The sequence below is a fragment of the Puntigrus tetrazona genome, chromosome 11 (assembly GCF_018831695.1).
Source record: "Puntigrus tetrazona isolate hp1 chromosome 11, ASM1883169v1, whole genome shotgun sequence".
NCBI classification, from domain to species: domain Eukaryota; kingdom Metazoa; phylum Chordata; class Actinopteri; order Cypriniformes; family Cyprinidae; genus Puntigrus; species Puntigrus tetrazona.
The window spans coordinates 18,392,329-18,411,193 of NC_056709.1; the positions used below are offsets into that span (position 1 = coordinate 18,392,329).

At 38.2% G+C, this 18,865-nt stretch overlaps 1 protein-coding gene across 6 annotated transcripts in view; it reads left to right on the forward strand.

The window, feature by feature from the left end:
• Positions 1-2,607: 2,607 nt before the first annotated feature.
• Positions 2,608-18,865, forward strand: part of magi1b (membrane associated guanylate kinase, WW and PDZ domain containing 1b) — a 111,095-nt gene continuing 94,837 nt past the window's right edge. For 3 of the 6 annotated variants that reach the window (XM_043251251.1, XM_043251255.1, XM_043251252.1), the window contains exon 1: positions 2,609-3,413. In XM_043251251.1, coding sequence (XP_043107186.1) covers positions 3,116-3,413 — 298 coding nt within the window. In that variant the 5' untranslated portion in view covers positions 2,609-3,115. Of the gene's footprint in view, positions 3,414-18,865 lie in introns of all 6 variants that reach the window. The other 3 variants (XM_043251253.1, XM_043251256.1, XM_043251258.1) reach the window with 2 other exon arrangements.

Below are 18,865 nucleotides of genomic sequence, written 5' to 3' on the forward strand. Positions count from 1 at the left end.
AGACAGAGAGATTTGGGCTTCAAATTGTGCATCTGGTCAGCTGGTTACACTTAGTAAATAAAGATTATGCAGCAAAAGTGAGTGTGACATCACTGAATTAATGTGTTTACTTGGACACCCTCAATATGCATCACCCTAGGTAACGTTAATGTTATCTATATTATTTATATTTCACTTAATAAAAATGCTATTTCACTCTTGCGTTGATACTGTATAGAACCACAACTTGAAATAATAACTAATAATAATCATCATCATTTTTGCCTGTTCAGTTTACAGTGAAAATACAAAACAGTAAAAATAAATAAATAAAAATACCATTAAAAATCAAAAATTTCTGACAAATGGTATAAGAACAATTTTATTTTATGTTTCAGTTTTCAAAAAATAAAAGATAGATAAATAAATGTATGAATAAATAAATACACTACTAATATGTGTACTAATAATGTAGGGAAAATACAAGGGTATGTAAGATAGATTTATTCGAGAAATATATGTCATCTGTTCCAGTCAGACAAGATATGATTTCAGAAACTTATAAACTATTAATACTGCAAAGTAATTCTGATAGTAATTCTTTCCACTAACCAAGTGTAGTTACAATCAGTGCAAACATAGGCTATTAAATATTGCATTTAGATGTAAAACATAGCTAGAAACTAGAACAAAAACAAACAGAAACCTGATTAGAAAGTTCACAAATGGATTATGTGATGAACTTGTAATGCAATACGGGAAGATTATAAATGACATAATAGATAAATTCTAAATAGAAATAATAATAATTTGACTGGCATATTGGATGATATGCCAATGTGTTTATCTTGTGTTCATCAGCTGAGAGAAGGAAGGGGGCTGGGAGAGAAAAATGTAGATAGTTCGCCCTCTGCGATAGGGGTTGCTTGCGGGGAGGCATGGGAAGGCAGATGGATTCAAGTGAAAAGGAGAAACAGGGGTCGCAGTCACTGTGCATCAGCCACCCAGACTTAAATGACGTGTTCTGGCAGGGAGGTTTGTGGTAGAAGGCCAGCAGTGAGGAAGTCCTGCCCACTCTCAGGTCAGAGAGGATTTGACTGGCAAAATGAGATAGAGAGAGAGAGACGGAGAGACAGAGAGACAGAGCGTGAGAGAGAGAGATGTTGTTGCACACCCAAATATACAACTCTACTTCCACATCAGCTGTACGCCTTCACTACTTCCTTTCTAAAGAAAGTCGCAAATACCGAATTGAAGATTTTTTTTGTCACGCAATTGCATTGAGCTTTAGGTCTCAGCTGGCACAGGCCAACGAGAGGGACATCAGATTTTTCGGCTGGAGCCAAACAGCATTTAGTTACCACTTTAAATTTGCTCATGATTATTTCAGGAGTGAAATCGGGTTAGACACGTTACATCATCATTCACAGATCCCAGATGCAGCAGGCTGGCATGGCGCGAACGCAGCGAGCTTCTGATAGCTCCGCTGACGATTGGAGGAGAAGTTGCATGGTTTAAGCTTAAAAGCACTCTGTTTCCTGTCCCATCCAGGCCAATGGTTGGCGTCTCCAGGGAGAAGGAGTACTTTGAATGTTATTTTTAGGATCAGAGAGCTCATTTGCTTTTCCCAAGGTGAACAGCGAAGCCCATCTGATCCCGACGACGGCCTTTCACGTGTCAGGCTCTAACTGCTGTCAGACAAACACATGCAGAAAAAATATCCTGTACGACCATGGGAGTAAGTGACAGAGGTGAAGAAAAATCGAGTGTAATTAAAAACATGCATTTGTTAAAAAAATATTGATGGAATGGTTGATGGTGACAGTATTGACATTGATTAAAAATCACTTTATAGATCGATATCACTGCTTCATGTCTGATACAGACAGAAAAACTAACAAAAAATTTACTGACATGAAACATAACTACATTATGTTTTACACATAATAATATAGAATACTGAAATATATGAAAATCTTAAAACCAATAATAGTTTTGTAAAACAAAATACTGCTGTTTCTGCATGTCGCATCTGGAAATGTGTTGTGAACAATACATTGACAGCTATTACTTCATAAATATATAGACACTATAAACAATGTTCTGGAAATTATGGCGCAATTCAAAACAGACACGGAAGGCAGGTTAAACCTGAATAACAAGGATTCAGAAATGAACCTTTATGCTAGGCTAAATTTCTACAAAACCAACACTCCTGGCAAACGGATAAGACTGGTTGCGTAAGAGTGTAGGAAACAAATTCCTGTCTTTTTAAACAGCAAGGCTTAAACATAACAAAGACAAAACTACTCTGGAAATCTTTTAGGCTAATGATTTATGGCTCAGGCCCAGTACAGTGATTCTGAAGATGTCTTCAATACATTTCATTACTGTTAGGCTGACTGGCTGTACATGCTATTGTATATATGTTTATGTTTGCAGCATATTCATTGCAGCATTCGGAGGATACATAACGTGAGAGGAGTTTAATTAAAATCAGCTTAGGTTTGTAAATACTATTAGTCTGTAAACGACGGACTTTAGGACCCGGCGAGGGACGCACCGAGGATTCCCTTCGAGTCCGAAAGAAAATAGTGCGCATGCGCGCACGTTACATTCGCTCCATCCCTAGTAGAGAGCAGGCAGAACAGGATGAAATGTATCAAAACAGACGTCAACGCTGTACCTGTTTAAAGGAGCCGTGAACCAGGAGGAAGCGTTCAACGAAAATCCAGGAATTCTTCTTAGAAGTGTTTTTTTTTTTAAATAACTATTTTGGAAACAGCTCAAGACTTAAAGAAGTGTAGTTAAAGAGGTTTATGAAATTAAAACACAAGCAGATGAGCGCAACGAAGAGGATTAAAGGCAAACATGTTAAGAAGATGAGGAAAACAATACAGGCTAATTAGAGAAGCGGTCGGAGTGGGAATTTCATTCGGTGAACAGCCGGACAATGGCTTGAGTTTGTTTTTTTTTCTTTCTTTTTTTTGGGCTGCGAAGAAGCTGCATTCATGACCGAGGAGACGGAAAAGAAACTTTACCGCGTGTGCGTGGGATATTTCATTCTATGAAACTATTGCGTTTTCTTGTCTGTCAGCGGAACCACCTGTTTCTGGACGGATTTTATTGATTCATCATGTCCAAAGTGGTGCAGAAAAAGAATCACTGGACCACCAAAGTTAACGAGTGCACGATCTCTAAGGACGCCCGCGGCGAGCTGAACGTGAAGCTGCTCGGCGGAGCGGAGAATGGGGAGTTCGCCTGTGTCGGACCCGTTAACGGGAATGCCGTACAGTACAGACACGGGAAAGTGTCCGAAGGGGAATTACTGCTGGAAGTGGAGACGCTGTCTGTCTCTGGATTGCCGCTGTATGATGTGCTGACAGTGATCAAGAACTGCAAGGGACCTATTAGGTTGAAAACTGTGAGGCAAGGTAAGAAGGAGTGCTCCAATCTCACTTTTCTTTCCCCCATGTGATGTATTTCCTGTTTGTATTAAGGAATTGTTTCCTATAGTAACAACTATGCCTGGAAATATATATATATATATATATATATATATATATATATATATATATATATATATATATATATATATATATATATATATATGTATATATATATATGTATATGTATATGTATATGTGACTTGGACAAGTAGATATAGGCCTATTTTTTTATTAATTAATAAATGTATTGAACCCATACAGCAGGCCAACTGACATTGAAGTGTCTAATAACTGATATGCTGATTTTTTTTGTTATTGTTAGAATAATAAGCAACATTATTTGTGTTTGTGTGTGTGTGAGTGTGTGAAACAAACATGCACACATAATATTTATTACATTTACAGGACTTGGGTGGTTGCAATTTTGTTTATGTCATTACATACATTTCTGCACTTTTATTTTCATCTTCGTTTTTGGGTGTCATGTAGTGCATTTCTCAGCTCTGAGTGAATGGATCTCTGTTCTCACGCATTGTGAAACTTATTTGCCCCAGGTTAAGTCAAGTTGAAATAAGGGCAACTTGACAAAATCCATTTCACGGAAGGTCACATACGCTGAAGACCCTTTGTAGTCTTTGATAAGTTTAAAGCATGACTCGCTAAATAAAATCACATGTGATACGTTCTGCACATTTCTAAGTGCATTCGTCATTTATTTCACTTGATTCCTTTATGAGGAGTTGATGAGTGACCCGTAATTCCCAGGTAAAGGCACTACAGACTGTCCATTGTGCTAAAGCTGTGGTGACTCCCCACAGGGCTCTGCCTCATCACATGGTTTGAGTTATGCTGCTCTCCCCGCTCTGTATGTTTCTGCCTGTTTCACCAAATGACTTCAGACAATATCAGGAAACCAGCCAATCAACTCGGACTGCATTCCCAGAGCACTACTGGGCCCAGCTCCAGCTCGCTCTCACACTCATACACTCTTCATATACATTCTGGTGTTGAGTTTCACAGTTTATAATCTATCATGCTGTCTGGGAATTTTTTGTTGTAACCAGCCTTAATTATGAAAATGTTTTTGGCAACAAATGCCATCTGTGTTTCTGAGTTTGTGAACAAAGTCTTCAAATTTTTTTTTTTTTCTTTGAACAAGCCGATGATCTCAAACTCCCCATGCTTTAGACTTGTAGGCTGAATTATTTATATGAAATGCATTAAGCTGAGCTTGAAGTGCATTTCTTGTGGTTCAAGGCTCTGTACGCTTTTGTCCACACAAGCACCTGTGGGTCTTCACACCAGTCGTATGGCCTTTTTCATTCGTGTGAGCCATTATTATATACATTGACTAATAATGAGCACACATCCCGTCTATAACCTTCGGCACAGTTAATGCAGTTTACAACAAATTCACTCATTAATCTTCATTGATTTGTACATTAAGACTTTCAGTCCTGTGGTGACCTTACTAACAGTCTGTGCCCTGGCAGCTCTCTCTGGAGGTAATATGTAATAGGAAAACATTTCAACACTGTTGTATTGATGGATGGAATAAGCCTCTTACTCTTCAGCTGAGAAAACAGTGTTATCGCCGATGTCAGCAGAGTTGTGCCACTTAAAACTGAAAGTTTTTATGGGATGGCAGTCTTAACTGAGGGAAATCCATGGGTCAGTGACATCATGCTCATTATTTAGTTTTAATTTACTCATTTAGTTTCAATTTACTCAAACTGCACACAATGACATAATTATGTTTTCTATGAAGAACATTTAAAAAACTTTATTCGTCAAATTCAAGTCATGTGTAGGGTTACAGTGCAGCCCTTACTCCTAATGGATCCTGTGCATTGAATGGGTGCCGTCAGAATCAAAGTTCAAACAGCTGATGAACATTAGAGTAATCCTCATGTAATCCACTCGCCACGTCCATCAATAAACTGCAAAGTGGAAAGCTGTGTGCATATAGTAAACAATATAGTACATTTTGATTGTTTTCTCCAGTGAAAATTGGTCTTCTCTGAATCATAAGGGAAATATGCACACAAGTTATTTTAACATTGTACAGAAATACAGTATGTCGGTTGGTTTTGATGTGGGAGGGCAACTGAGGATGGACTTTTTTTTTTTATTGGAGGAAGCATATTTTGGCCAGAAGCGATGGATTAAAGTCTTGTGGATTACTTGTAGAATATTGTGATCTTTTTAGCAGCTGTTTGGACTCTTATACTGTCGGCACCCATTCGCATTGTCGGCACCCGGATCCATTGGTGAGCAAGTGATGAAATATTCTTCTGGTGAACTAACAAACCCATCTACATCTTGTCCAGACTGGGTGTTGACTTGTTATCATATGATGTATTTCACAGTGGGACAATTTATCCTGTATCAGATTACTCTAAACAAATGCTGATCCTAGATCGGTTTCTCACTCTGAGCTGCTTTCTAAAAGGGGTAGAATGACACACTGCTCTACATCTCTCTCTGTCTGGGAGCTTCTGTGTGGGATTTGACATCGGGCTGGATTAGGCTATGCTTGGGGAGAAAATGCATGTGTGTATTTTGCATGTCCACAGCCTTGGTTTGCGCAGGGATAATGCTAATCTACCCTAAACCAATAAAAAAGACTGTGAAATGCCATTAAGCCAGTGGTCAGGGGTTACCATGAAGGTATTTAGTGTCTGAATCACGTCAAGCTGTCGAGGCTGTGCCCTTACTTTCTCTTGTTTGCATAATCAAATTTCATTCCTGCTGGGTTATATATCAAACGCCATGCATTCGCATTATATATCGAACACCATTTCATTCCATATATACATATAGTAGGTTTTTATATGGCAGGCTGATAGATTTACTGTGGTGTAAATTAGTTGATGAGAGGGGTGGAGGCCTCAGTGGGTAGATTTCATGTGGAAGTGTTTATTTCCTTTTCCTGAGTTCAGTTTAAACATCTGTGTTCTTCAGGAGAAAGAGAGGAACACACTCTGCTTCCTATCATGGTTAGTGAGTCAGGGCAACTTAAAACAATGAGGCAAACTACCATTCTGGTTATGCAAGAGATTTTTGTGTACACTAAGGTGTAATTTTTTTTGTACGATGTAACTTAATAATTTTAAGGTGTATGAGACTTTTTAGTTTAAAACATTGTAGTATAAGTTCTGTTCTGTTGGTCATGAGGTGTTTAATGGCGTTCAGGTTTTATTTAGTATTGTGGTTCACAGCAGAGCGTGGGTCGCGGAATGGTAATAATAAATATCTAAAATTAAATAATCTAAATTAATATGCTAAAAAGGCTAAAATCAAGATGTAAATTAAAAGCATATTTCTTTTGATTTCCTTCATTCAGTGTTCTGAAATAATAGTGGTTTATTAATTTAACACCAATGCTAACGGTTTGAAAACGAGCCTGTTTTGGAGCACAAAACATGTATGAACGAGTGTTTATTTTTATTTACTTTATTTTTTTGTGATGTTAAGTTCATTGATCTGGACGCCGTTGTCATCACTGACAAACCTAACTGAATTTTAAAATACTTAAACCCTCAAACTCTGTAGCTTTGTATTAGTAAGCTTAAACATGACACGGAATGCAAGTCAAATGGTTTGGGTTAATGTTATTGGTAGTACCAAAGCATTGTAGCATTTTATATATATATATATATATATATATATATATATATATATATATATATATATATATATCTCAGCAGGGCCTGCTCACTCAAACATTGACATTTTTATTAATAAAAAGTAAGTAAAGGGAATTGGTTACACTAGTGTTTGTACGGTATGACTGTATCAGGGCAAAAGCACTTTCCCCCCCAAGCTACATATGTGTATCCACAGGGACAGCTTCCGTCCAACTGGGCTAATGGGGTCTTGTGACTTACTGCTGCTGGTGTGACACAACTGACCTGTGGAGGATGTCGTACAAAATTTCTAATTCCCAGATCAAGTTGGATGTTGCTGTATCAGTAGCATGGAGAAATTTCAAGGGGGAACATACTTGTGACTTGGCCCCTCTGCTATTAGACTCACAAAACGTCATAATAAGCTGACCTACATTGCCTTATGCATGACAGTGACACGCGTTTCTTAGAAATGTGTCACCTCAGAGTACAAAAAAAATAATTTCACAGAACTACTGCTGTTTCACACAATTGTGAGTACTTCTTATAATTGCAGCTTTATTTCTTGTAAGTATGTTTAATTTTTTAAACGGTTAGGTGAAAACATTTAGGTTTTTTTTTCATGCAAGAGTGTGTAAGTGTTGGAGATTTATAGTGATTGCTTCCATTCAAGCCCAGGTTGCCAAAGAGATGAGCAAACATTCATCTGAGGTCAACACCTCACCTGTTTCAATAGGTGGCTCTCAGATGAAACTCCTTTGTTTCGCTGGTCACATTTCTCAAGATTCTCACATTTAAATGCTGAAACAAAAGCCTGTGAAATCTGATATCTCTCTTTTTTCATTATACAGTCTCTTTCTTCTTAGTGTTTTTTCTTTGCGTCGCTTTTGTTTGTTGGTAGAATATTCATTGCAATCCTAATGCTTTTGTCACTGTTAGTGATGCTGCCCCGCATTTCGCAACATCATTCAAGTCGATCGGCAAGCCGTACAAGTTTGGTTGGCGCTTATGAAAGATTGTAGAGATTTCAGTCATTTCTTCTAATGTTTCTGGTCCAGTTTTCCATTAGTAAGTCGTTTAATAGGCACAGCCTGTCTGCGGAGTGTCAACCAGTCACACGCGTACTGACAGGATGTGAAAGATTTGTGATTTCTGAATCAGCAGATGCTTTGAAAGGCAAACAAGGCTGCGGTGAGTGATGGCTGTTAGAACACTGTGCTTCTGCTGGATGGCTGAATAAATCAGCATCTGTCAGTTGTGAATCCGTGAATCCGTTTCAAAAGTGGTGCATGGGTTTTGTCAGTTTATATTAGGCAGATTGATGGGTCAAATCTGGCCTGCGTTGCCGTCATGACCGCTTACGGATGTTAAGAATGAGAATTGTACAAAATGAATGTGTATAATACAGTGAATTTTTTTTATATAATTTTTTATAACGTTACCAACATCTTGATTTCCAGCTTTGCTCTGGGTCACGTACTTTGACATTTATAGAACTTGGAAAAAAACCTGGAGAATATCTCCTTCAGGTAATGTTATGCTAAGTGACATCTGTGGTGAGAGACTAAGGTTAGCACTGGAGAACATGATTTGCTAGTTCCTCCTGCCGGGAGAAATACTTGCGTGCATCAGATGTTCTGATCAGCCATGCATATCCTCAGCTTTGCTGTCGTTGCCCTCTTTTCCCGATGGTTTTTAGAGCAGTCTCTCACACAAGCACTAAATTGAACTTAACCTCGGGATAATCCTGGCCTTTTTCCGAATCGTTAGCGGTTCCCTATATTATAGAGGACACCAATTAACAGTTTGTGGTTGATATAACAAACACTCCATTTTCTTTGTCTGGCTGAGTCTTTTAATACATGATTTTCTTAATTCTGTAAAAGAAAGACTATCATTGGGACTACTGGGGAAAAATACTGCTGCTTGACATTTACAGTAAATGTTCCTGTAGCGCACGTGGCTTTTTTTTCATGTTGTAGCATTCTGACCGTATCGGCTACTGAAACTGTATTAGATTTGATCGTCTGGATTATGCTGGGAAAGCAATGTTCAGACTGGACCTCTTGGAACTCTAATTGAATACCCCTGTTATATTCGGTTGGATTATGCTTCATCATCCCGGGTTCTCTAGAGATGCTGCTGTGTGTCCAGCACGATGTGTTTTTCCAGCACAGTTCTGTTCAGTCGAAGCCCAAGGGTCTGAATACACAGATCTCATTAAAGAAGAGGCCTCTTCTTTTTCTGCCTTCGCTCGTATGGCCTTATTACGGAAAGAGAAAAGGCAAGAAAAGGAGTATGGGGTGTCTCGCAGAGAGTTTGGAGGGGGTCAGACTAGTTCAAGAGGATTTAGACAGGCTTTTATTGTCAACAATAGCAGACAGACTACACACTGCCACCCCTGTGTCCGATATGGTCGGCGACTGGCCATGCGTCCTCCTTTTGGTGCCTTCTTTTTTGAGCTTGAAAGCCATGCATGAGCTAATCGCCGTGGTCCTGCTCTTTTCAAGTACTTTTCATTCCAAAAAGCAAAGCATTATTTCAGAGATTTCAAATGTAAATTCATGCAGCCTACATGTCTGCAAGCTTTGCTCTCTGATTCTTGTAGACAGTCCCAAAATTATTAACGTCTCTCCTTAGAATACTCTTGTCTTACGGATTTCAACATCTTACTTTAGCTTTGTACAATTTAAAAACTGCTGAGTCCGCCGTTATTGTAAAATTCAGCTAAAACTATTAAAATGGCATTGGTAGTAAAAAATGGTTGATGTAAAATATTATAAATATTTTATGAAAATATTAATAAATAATCTTTAATAAAAAAATATCGCTTTCTTTTTAAAACATACTGCAAAAATCTTCAAATGTTTCTTTGGCAGAAAATGTCACAATTAATTACATTTTCAGCAATATTTTTTGGTTTAATTAAAATACATTTAAGTATCAAAATGACTAAAACTGAAGTAAAAAATACTGAAAATAGTCACTAAAATTGAAATAACACAAATATTGCAAATTTTGCTAAATAGGATGTAAGTAATACAAGGAAGCATTGGTGTCTAAATATTTTGGCACGGGCCTTGCTTGAAAAAGAATTTGGTTCAGAGACAGACTAATGTTTCAGCAGGAGGTACTTAAACACCCACCCAACCACATGTACACCCACCCGTGGAAGGATGCACCCCACTTTCGGAAGAGAAAACGAATCAAGCAATTAAATTTAATAACCATGTGTTAGTATTTACAGAAGGAAGTCAGAATCTCTCCCACAACAAACCCTCCCGGAACGTTCCGCCTTCGATATAAATAACTTTTTCTGCCCATTTGAGTTATTAAATCAAAGAAATCCAGCACTCTGATCTCTTCATTCCCTGCTTGTCAGTTATTCTAAGTTTTAATTCATTTCTCACATACTAATGCGCTGTTCTTGCTTTCCAAACAAATCAAATCTTCAGTTTGAACTGCAAAAAGCTTCAACTGCAGAATAACCGGCGTGATTCGAAACACTTGTGGTGCTGAATTTAATGACTGAAGTGTGCTGATGTCTAAACCATCCTGATGCCTTTTGTTAGCATGTTTATGGTGGGACGGGGTGCGTTTGACAGCATGCAGCTGTGGAGGTGAAGCTGCCATATGTTTACAGTAGGATTAATCTTGACAGCCAGGGCCACTGTACACAACATCTGCTGTCATTGTTTCCCATTTTTGTTGTCTGCGGAATGAGGGACATGTGCGATCTTGTCCTTAATGTTGGATTCTGTGCAGGTTTTTTTTGATTGTGCTTGAGAGAGCCATACTTCTCATCAACACCTTTTTAATTGCTTTCTTTCACTGTTCTTCTTCATTAATTAGTCTTCACATGCTTTTCTGTTGTGTCTCTGGCTGTCTTTCTCGCCATGGTTACCCAAGTCATGGTGCCGTGGTGTTTACGTGACTGTGTAAGCACAGTGCCGTCCCAGTTGACAGGGTCAAAAGCTCACACACGCACCCGCACACACATACACACATTGTCTGCTGAGATCCATCATATTCTGCCTGCAGTAAGTCAGCAGGCTTATTTTTTTTCTCTTCATTGTCATCTATTTACATGCTTATTGGACCAATTTGTCATATATTGTTGCTAATTTAATTAGAATTTTGTTTTAAGTATCAGAGTTAGTAATGATATATCACAGTAATGGGACAAGTCACAATGCAGTCTTTTACTGTAAATGTATTTATTTATGTTTATTTAAACAACCATAAGACAACCACATAGTTTTACCGTGTTTTCACTCTGCTGAAGGGATAAATCACAGTGCAGGCCTTTTTTTTACTGTATTTTTATTTGTATTTTTTTTATTTAAGCAACCATAAGGTTAGATGATCTGGTTATTATTTATTTTTATTATACTGGATTATTTTTCGTTTCATTTCAAAACTGATAGGTAAGAATAAATATTGCTGCAAATTTTTGGCGTAACACCGTTTTACCGTTTTCTCATCCTGTTGAAATATTTATTTTAGAAATTAATTACTTTCTAATTTTCATATATTTTAAAATGTTAATACAGTTTTTTTTAAACAGTACCTCAAAACTATAAAAATGATGTGGGAAAATGGATACGTATAACGTTAAAATTCTGATTGGATATATACATGCCATAAACTGCTAAGTAAACAAAGCAACAACACCTCTGCAAAATCAACTGTATAGCAAAATTGCTTTCAACACAGTCCTACAGCATTTTCACTTCTGCTCTGTCCATTTCTATTTCTCAAACTTCATGGCAGAAAAGCGTGAAGATGAGGGTGGCGCTTTTAGCGTTTGATGCTATTCTTAACCCTTTAATATAGCAGAGTCAGTTTAAATTAAGATATACAGCACTGATTTACTGGCATGGCCTGTAATTGCACCAACAGCTTTAAAGGAGGCCATTCCTGGAGCCTGGTAGCCTTTTTTTTTTTTTTTTTTCAGTCTACACCTCTCTTGCTCTGTGCGGATATTTGGGCGGGAATAATTTATGCTAGGCTAAAGGTCTAAAGTTGCCTTGCGGTGTTTCTTTCTGTCTGTTTTTCATTTAGCAAGGTTTTTTCCTCTGTAGTGGCATGCTTTAGACCTCTTCTCCTTCATTACAGAGAGAAGGAAAAGAAAGTTGTCTGCAGCACCTCTGAGAGGAAGGGAGGAAGAGGCATGACGAACCAATTCTCTTCATCTGTCGCTTTTTTGTGGTGGAAAAAATAGTTCAGACTTTGAAGTTTTTTTTCTTCTTAGGTCATTGACAAAGACGGAGACAAATTGTGATTCTTGGGAGTCACTGGGATTAGGGAAGAGAATTTGTGTTTCGTTTTTTTTTCTCACATTTTGCACATTTTTTTAGGAGGTCATTCCCAAAATAGGTTGACTTTCAAACTGTGCGTGTGTGTGTATTTGTTTTTACTCGCATGTAAGTGAGTTGTCTCTAAAGTAGAGAAATAGGTTGTAAATGAATCATTCATAGCTACATTCTATGAACTGGTTAATCCAGTGCACAAATCCAATTGATTCGGTCCCTAAAGTTTGTACTTTTCCTTAGAAAGCTATTGTAAGACTTCAGAAGACTTCAAGTGTATTGCTGTATGGATTTTTTTTAAATCTCTTTCTTTGCAGTTTGGAGCTCAAGATAGGTATTTTGAACTATATTGCATGTCACTATAAGGGGAAAAAGTAGGCTAATGGTTTTGGAACAGCTTGAATGTTTATTTTTGAGTAAACTATCCCTTTCATCTTATGAAGGCTTTCTGCTGCTTCTATTTTAACCAATCTCAGTATGTTTAGTTTGGTGACGTTTACCTTGAGTTCATCTCGTGTTACATCGGTGGGCTGCACTGCATATATACACACACAGACTCTTTTCTACATTACCTAATTGAGTAAGTCCTCTTGCCAGGTATTGCAATTAGAGCTGTCTGTGGAGCGTATTGTCCTCATTTGAAAAGTGCAGACTGCAGCATCTCTCCTTCATTTTCTCTGTCCCCATTGCATAGCTTTCCTTTTCATTAAGAACATGCGGGTTGACGCATGACTGAGTCTGTTCAATACATTCTGAAAGGCCTATGTTGGAAAAATGGATGAATGGTTAGCGTTGGGCCTTGGTGCTCATATGGGAAAAGCAGGTTTGAGTCCAACCTGCATTATGTTCAGGTTTCATTCTTGCAGCTGTGTCGTTGCAGTTATCACATGCATTCTGCTAAGTATCACTGAGATACTATTACAATTCATATTATCATTTTTGAATATTTTTATTTTTACATTGCTTTCATTTTTAGTCAAACGTTTTAGTAATCTTAATTATTGTATGACATAAATTTAGATTAAAGGGTTAGTTCACACCGAAATGATAATTCTGTCATTAACTATGCACCTTTTTGTCCTTTGTTCATCTTTGGAACCCATAATTAAGAGATTTTTGATGAAATCTGAGAGCTATTTGACCCTCCATAGACAGCAACACTATTAAAAAGATCAACAAGATCCAGAAACGTTGTAAATATGTTGGCAATACAGTCCATGTTTTCATGTCTTCAGTTGTGAAATGCTTTTTTTATTTTAAAATGCTTTTTTAATTTAATTAAAACATATTTTTGGCTGAGTTACGTCTTCTGCCATTTTAGAGAGCATCACAACACATCAGAAATATCTTAATTTGCGTTCCAAGGTCTTACAAAGGTCTTAAATGACCATTTTTAAATAATAGTTAAAATTTAATGGTTAAAATAATATACAATCGATATTTAACTTTATTATAATTTAAGTTATACATCTTTAATTGCTTTATTATTTAGGTTAGGGTTAGTGGAGCTTTGGTGTTCGTATGGGAAGAAAAAAGTCCAGCCTACTTTCTATCCAAATTCCATTTTTTGACTTTTGACAATTTATTGTGCCTTAAATAATGCCTCATTGATCAATTTTGGTACTGATTTGAATGCTATTGTTTATAAAATAATGAAATAAAATTCAAAACAATTTATTGCTCTGTAATCATGTTCTGAAATGCACAAATAATTGCAGTAAATGCTTCATGAAATCTCTTAGATACTTTGATACAACACCCCTTTTACCTAGCTCTGTTTGCAGCGACTTGTTTCAGTGCATGTCTCTTTAAATGACTTCTGTTTTTGTGCAATCAGTGGCACACATCCACCACAAACAATACCAATCCACCGTGTTGTCAGTGGCTTTAACGTCGGGAGACTGATTATGTTCATTTTACATCCAACTAAAATGCATGCAGTGTTTATGAGACATTGTTGTACAGTGCAGAAATATGCAAATACAGTCCGTCAGCGGTTGGGGGCAGGGCTAAAGCAGCATGACAAAATACCGCACAGAAAATCAAAACATCTTGATAATTGAGACGCACAGCGCTAAGATGCATTTTATAAGCAATTGCAAGCACCGTTTAAAAGTGAGTTTAGTCCCCTTTAACTTTAGTATTTGGTATTTTCAGTTAAAATAACCCGAGTAAAGTTCAAAAGCTGAGGTGGGGAAGAATGTTTGGCATGAGCTGCGTTCAATTTAATACTGTTTGCTGACTCAGATACTGCAGCGCTTGTGAAACACAGATGCTGGGAAAGTTCTAAGTCCAGGCAGAGACAACACGATGAGCCCTCTCTGCTGTTTAGCCCTGACCAGTGTCACTTCCTCAGTATCGTTTCCTGATCCCTTGACTTCCTACCTTTGTGTGTCTGGTCTTTTCCTCTTCTCTTTTTGCCGTGTGCGTCCTATACTAAGATAACCGTCGTGTAATTAGTTTGTTCCTTTGAGTCAACACCCGGTTCCAAGGATGATCAGGGGGGGAGTTTGGCTTCTTAAAACAAATAAATGCGAAATGGCTGACTAAAATATCCAGAGTGCCAGAAACTTCACATGACACCTGTTTACTTAACACTCAGTAGAAGAGCTCTAGAATGTTCCGGTAAATGTTTACACGTCTCCATGCCCTCTGTTTGCGCTACGCTCTCTGGAACGTCAGGAATCTTGCCTAACTGGTCTCTTCTGACATTATCTCTGTTTTTCTGTCCTTGCTTTTGTCTCTTGCGCGTAATGGTTCACGTATCTTATCTCCTTCGTGAAGCCGCTCTCTATTAAATGCCTTTGAAACAGAAACCCTTTGTTAAAACATGGTGCTCGAAAGTGGTACACGCTGTTTGAAAATACCTCTGAATTTCACTGGCTCATCTTTTAATCTGAAGCCTTAAATGGAGGTAACGGGGAGTAGATTGTGACGTTTCACTGGCACTGAGCTGCACTGCTGTGGCTCACGCATTCGATCCTGAATACCAGAGATTACAGTACTGCTGCGCTGACTGTATGTGTAACACACCTGCTCTCTGGGCGGGACCTGTCAGACAGGTCGGGGTGAAACTGACAAATACCTTCATTCCACCTGTTAACAGGTGTAGAAAGAGTCAGGAAGAGAACGCTTTTTGTGTAAGTGCCATTATGACAGCTTTAATTAATCTCATCCTTTGCTGCGCAATCTTTTACAACCGTTTGAATGTTCTTTGTGTGTTAGATGACCGTGTCAGATTTGACCTGGAAATGTAACGTAATTTAATTTAATTTCGATTTGTTAGATATAATCTACTCGGCACTATTTGTCTAATTTGCTCCTAAACCAAACAGGTTTGGAGTATTTTTTTTTATTTATTTTTTTATTAATGAAATCTTACCCCCGGTATTAAAATCTCTTTCTTAAGAAACTCTCAATCCTGCATTTTAATTGCTGAACATCTAAACATCTTCAAACTGTACCATGCACCAGACAAATGTAGTGACTGTATCGCGTTTATGTAAGTCACTACAGTCCTCCTAATAGGGTCAAGCATACTCCAGATCACTGAAATATTAATGAGCTTTTGTTAATCTACTGGGGGAGAGGCAGGTTCAGAATATTTGCATATTAACCATCCATAATATCCTGCAGAAAATAAATGATGAGATTTTTTTTTTTCTTAATGATTCCTCATTACTGGTTATATAACAAAATGATGATATTTCATTTCCAAAATACGTGTTCAGAAGCCACTGCATTGTAAAGGACAATAGCACCAGTTGCCTTGTATTTTTCATGTACAGACCCATCTGAGCGGAGGCTTAAATATCGATGTGAGGAGTGGATAGTCATCGGTCACATGATTTGAAGCTTTATGGCCCACCAGAGGGTCTTAATGGACTCATACACTGATTGATGTCGAAAACAGCCTTTCCTTTAGTAATCCTTGTCCAGTAATTCACAATATTATATACATGTCTCATTGCAATAACACCGAATACAAAGCTTGTTTCACTGAAGATCAAATTAGCTGCATTGAAAACTCTGCCTATATTAAGCAGTACTGTTTTACACATTATTGGTATGAAATTGGATATATAGATTGTTTCTGTTAGGTTCTCATTTTGTGCACCAACCGCTGCTGTGAATCTAGTGGTGAACTGTAGACGTCCAAACAGTGATGTCATGCCTTTCAAACACAAACAGCCTTATTGTAAAACAGAGCTGGGACAATTATATTATGTTGGACTTCCTTTCTTACGTCTCAACCATGAATTTGTGGCGCTTTTAATTGCGAGCTTTGCTTAGAAAGCCATGCGAGAAAGTTTTAATGTTTATTTTGAGGGAGGTATTTTTGTGGGCAAGCGCACTTCAATTATTTTATGCAAACACCACTAGCATCCATAAATGCAACATCGTGTCCTACTGTGAGATATGAGGTCACTGCCTTGACCTCTTTGTAGTATTTACTCAATGCAGATGATGCTTTGGATGGGTTCCAGCAGCCGAACGCAGGCAGTGGCTGCACCCGTTTGAACCGGAGGAGGCCGGTCAGACGCCCGCTGTGTGTTTTCCCGTCTCTGATACAGCAGCAGGATGTGTGCAGTAAGCCTTTTCATCCCCTCGCTGCCGCCCGCTCTGTCGGCTCTGTGAAGCATGAAGCAAATATGTGCCTGAGCTGTGAGCAGCGCGGGGCTGCGTTCCCTTGAAATAACAGGAGCAGAAATGTTTCGTTTACCTGTCCCACTCTGGTTTCTTTGGGAGTTTCTTCCCCAAATGTCTGTGTGCTTGTTGACCTGAGTTCACGTCAGGCTGTGTTTGTTTTCATATGGTGACTCTGTAACAGGAACACAAGGCTCTTTCCCAGCCTCTGTCTGTAATGAATCACATGCCGCTGTCTGCCTGAAGACACCCTTACATTACAGAGACTCTTGTTTCTTTTGAACTTTCTCTTTCTTTCACACTTTTTTCTTTTACACTTTTCTCCTCGTTTCCCGCTTACTTTTATATATTATTCCTGCCTTCTACACTTTTAAACTTTCTTTGACCCCTTTTTTAATCCAGTCTTTCTTCCTTTTATCCTTTTCTTCTTCCACACTTCTTTTTTGCAACCATTTTTCCTATTATCACAGTTTAATTTCAATCTTTCTTTTGTACTTTCTTTTTTTTAATGACTTCTTTCTGTCTTGATTTTTATGCTTTCTTTCGCTCCATCTTCCCCTTTTCTTTTTGTGCATTGTTTCTCCTTTGCCCTATGCATGCTTTCATTGTCGTTCATCCTTTTTGCCCTTTTTGCATGTTCTTTCTTTGTTTTTCACTTCTTTTACTTTTTTGTTGCTTGTTTTGCTTATTTCAGTTCGGCTTCTTTTTCATATGCTATTGTTTTTGCTATCTCGTTTTTCTTGTAATCTTTTCTTACTATTGTTCCTTTTTCTTTTATATTTACTTTCTTTTGCTCATCCCTTCTTTTTACTCATGTCTTGCTGTTTCTTTGCATCTGTCTTTTCAGCGTTTTCTCTTTCACACTTTCTTCACTCTTGTCACTCGTGTGTTTTAAATGTGTACTGTGGTGTACAGTAACAGTAGAGTGACTCTTTGTTTTTACTATCGAGCATATGTCATAGAGCTTATTGGAAATGGATACTTTATGAGCAAGGAGGGGATGGCATCACGATTGCTTTTTGTGGTGTGTAATGTAATTGACGTGTGTGCATGAAATGCAGAGTGTGTGTGTGCGCGTTTGTGTAAAATGGGAGTGGGAGAGATCATTAAGCTGTCAGGCCCTTGAGCAGAAGGCAGTAGATATTGCCGCTATAATTCACTGGGGTTGTGGATTGGTCTGCTCTGTAGGTTCCCAGTGGGAAAGCCCCTCAGCGCAGCATGCAGCCTCTAGTTTGACTCATTGTATGTGTGTCTATGGGTGTGTTTGGCAAAAGGTTGCGAGATTTCTGCTTTGTGTTCGGCAGAAAATCCTTGATTGTTGTGTTTGGCACACTGCTGACATATCACATGCTATTCTCTTTCTAGTGTTTCGGGGGTTTCTTCGCCGTGTTTGTGTCGGTGTAGTGAGTGTATTCTCCTTCTGGTGTGTTTGGGTGTTTCGTCATGTTGTGTGTGTGTGTGTGTGTGTGTGTGTGTGAGAGCGTCAGCTGGTGCCGGTGTGCGTGCTGTGTGATTGATGCACTGCATCCTCAGTAGTGTCTTCTGCAGCTATTTGTCTGTATAATCTCCTCTGCCTGCTGTTTGTCTCACTCTTTTAGAGATCCAAAATAACACTTACTGCTCATACTCCACATCAGCAAAGGAGATCGGCTTACCACAACAGCACAGTAAAGTAAGTTTGGTATAGTGAGTGGGTGTTGGATAATCAGGCCTGTTTTTGGGTGTGTTCTGATCACCACAGGATGTTAATATCCTCAAAATATAGTCTCAGATCTTTACTAGTGCTGTTTTTTACTATTAAGTATTTTTACCAGTTTTGACGTTTTTGGGGTGAGATTTATAAAACAGG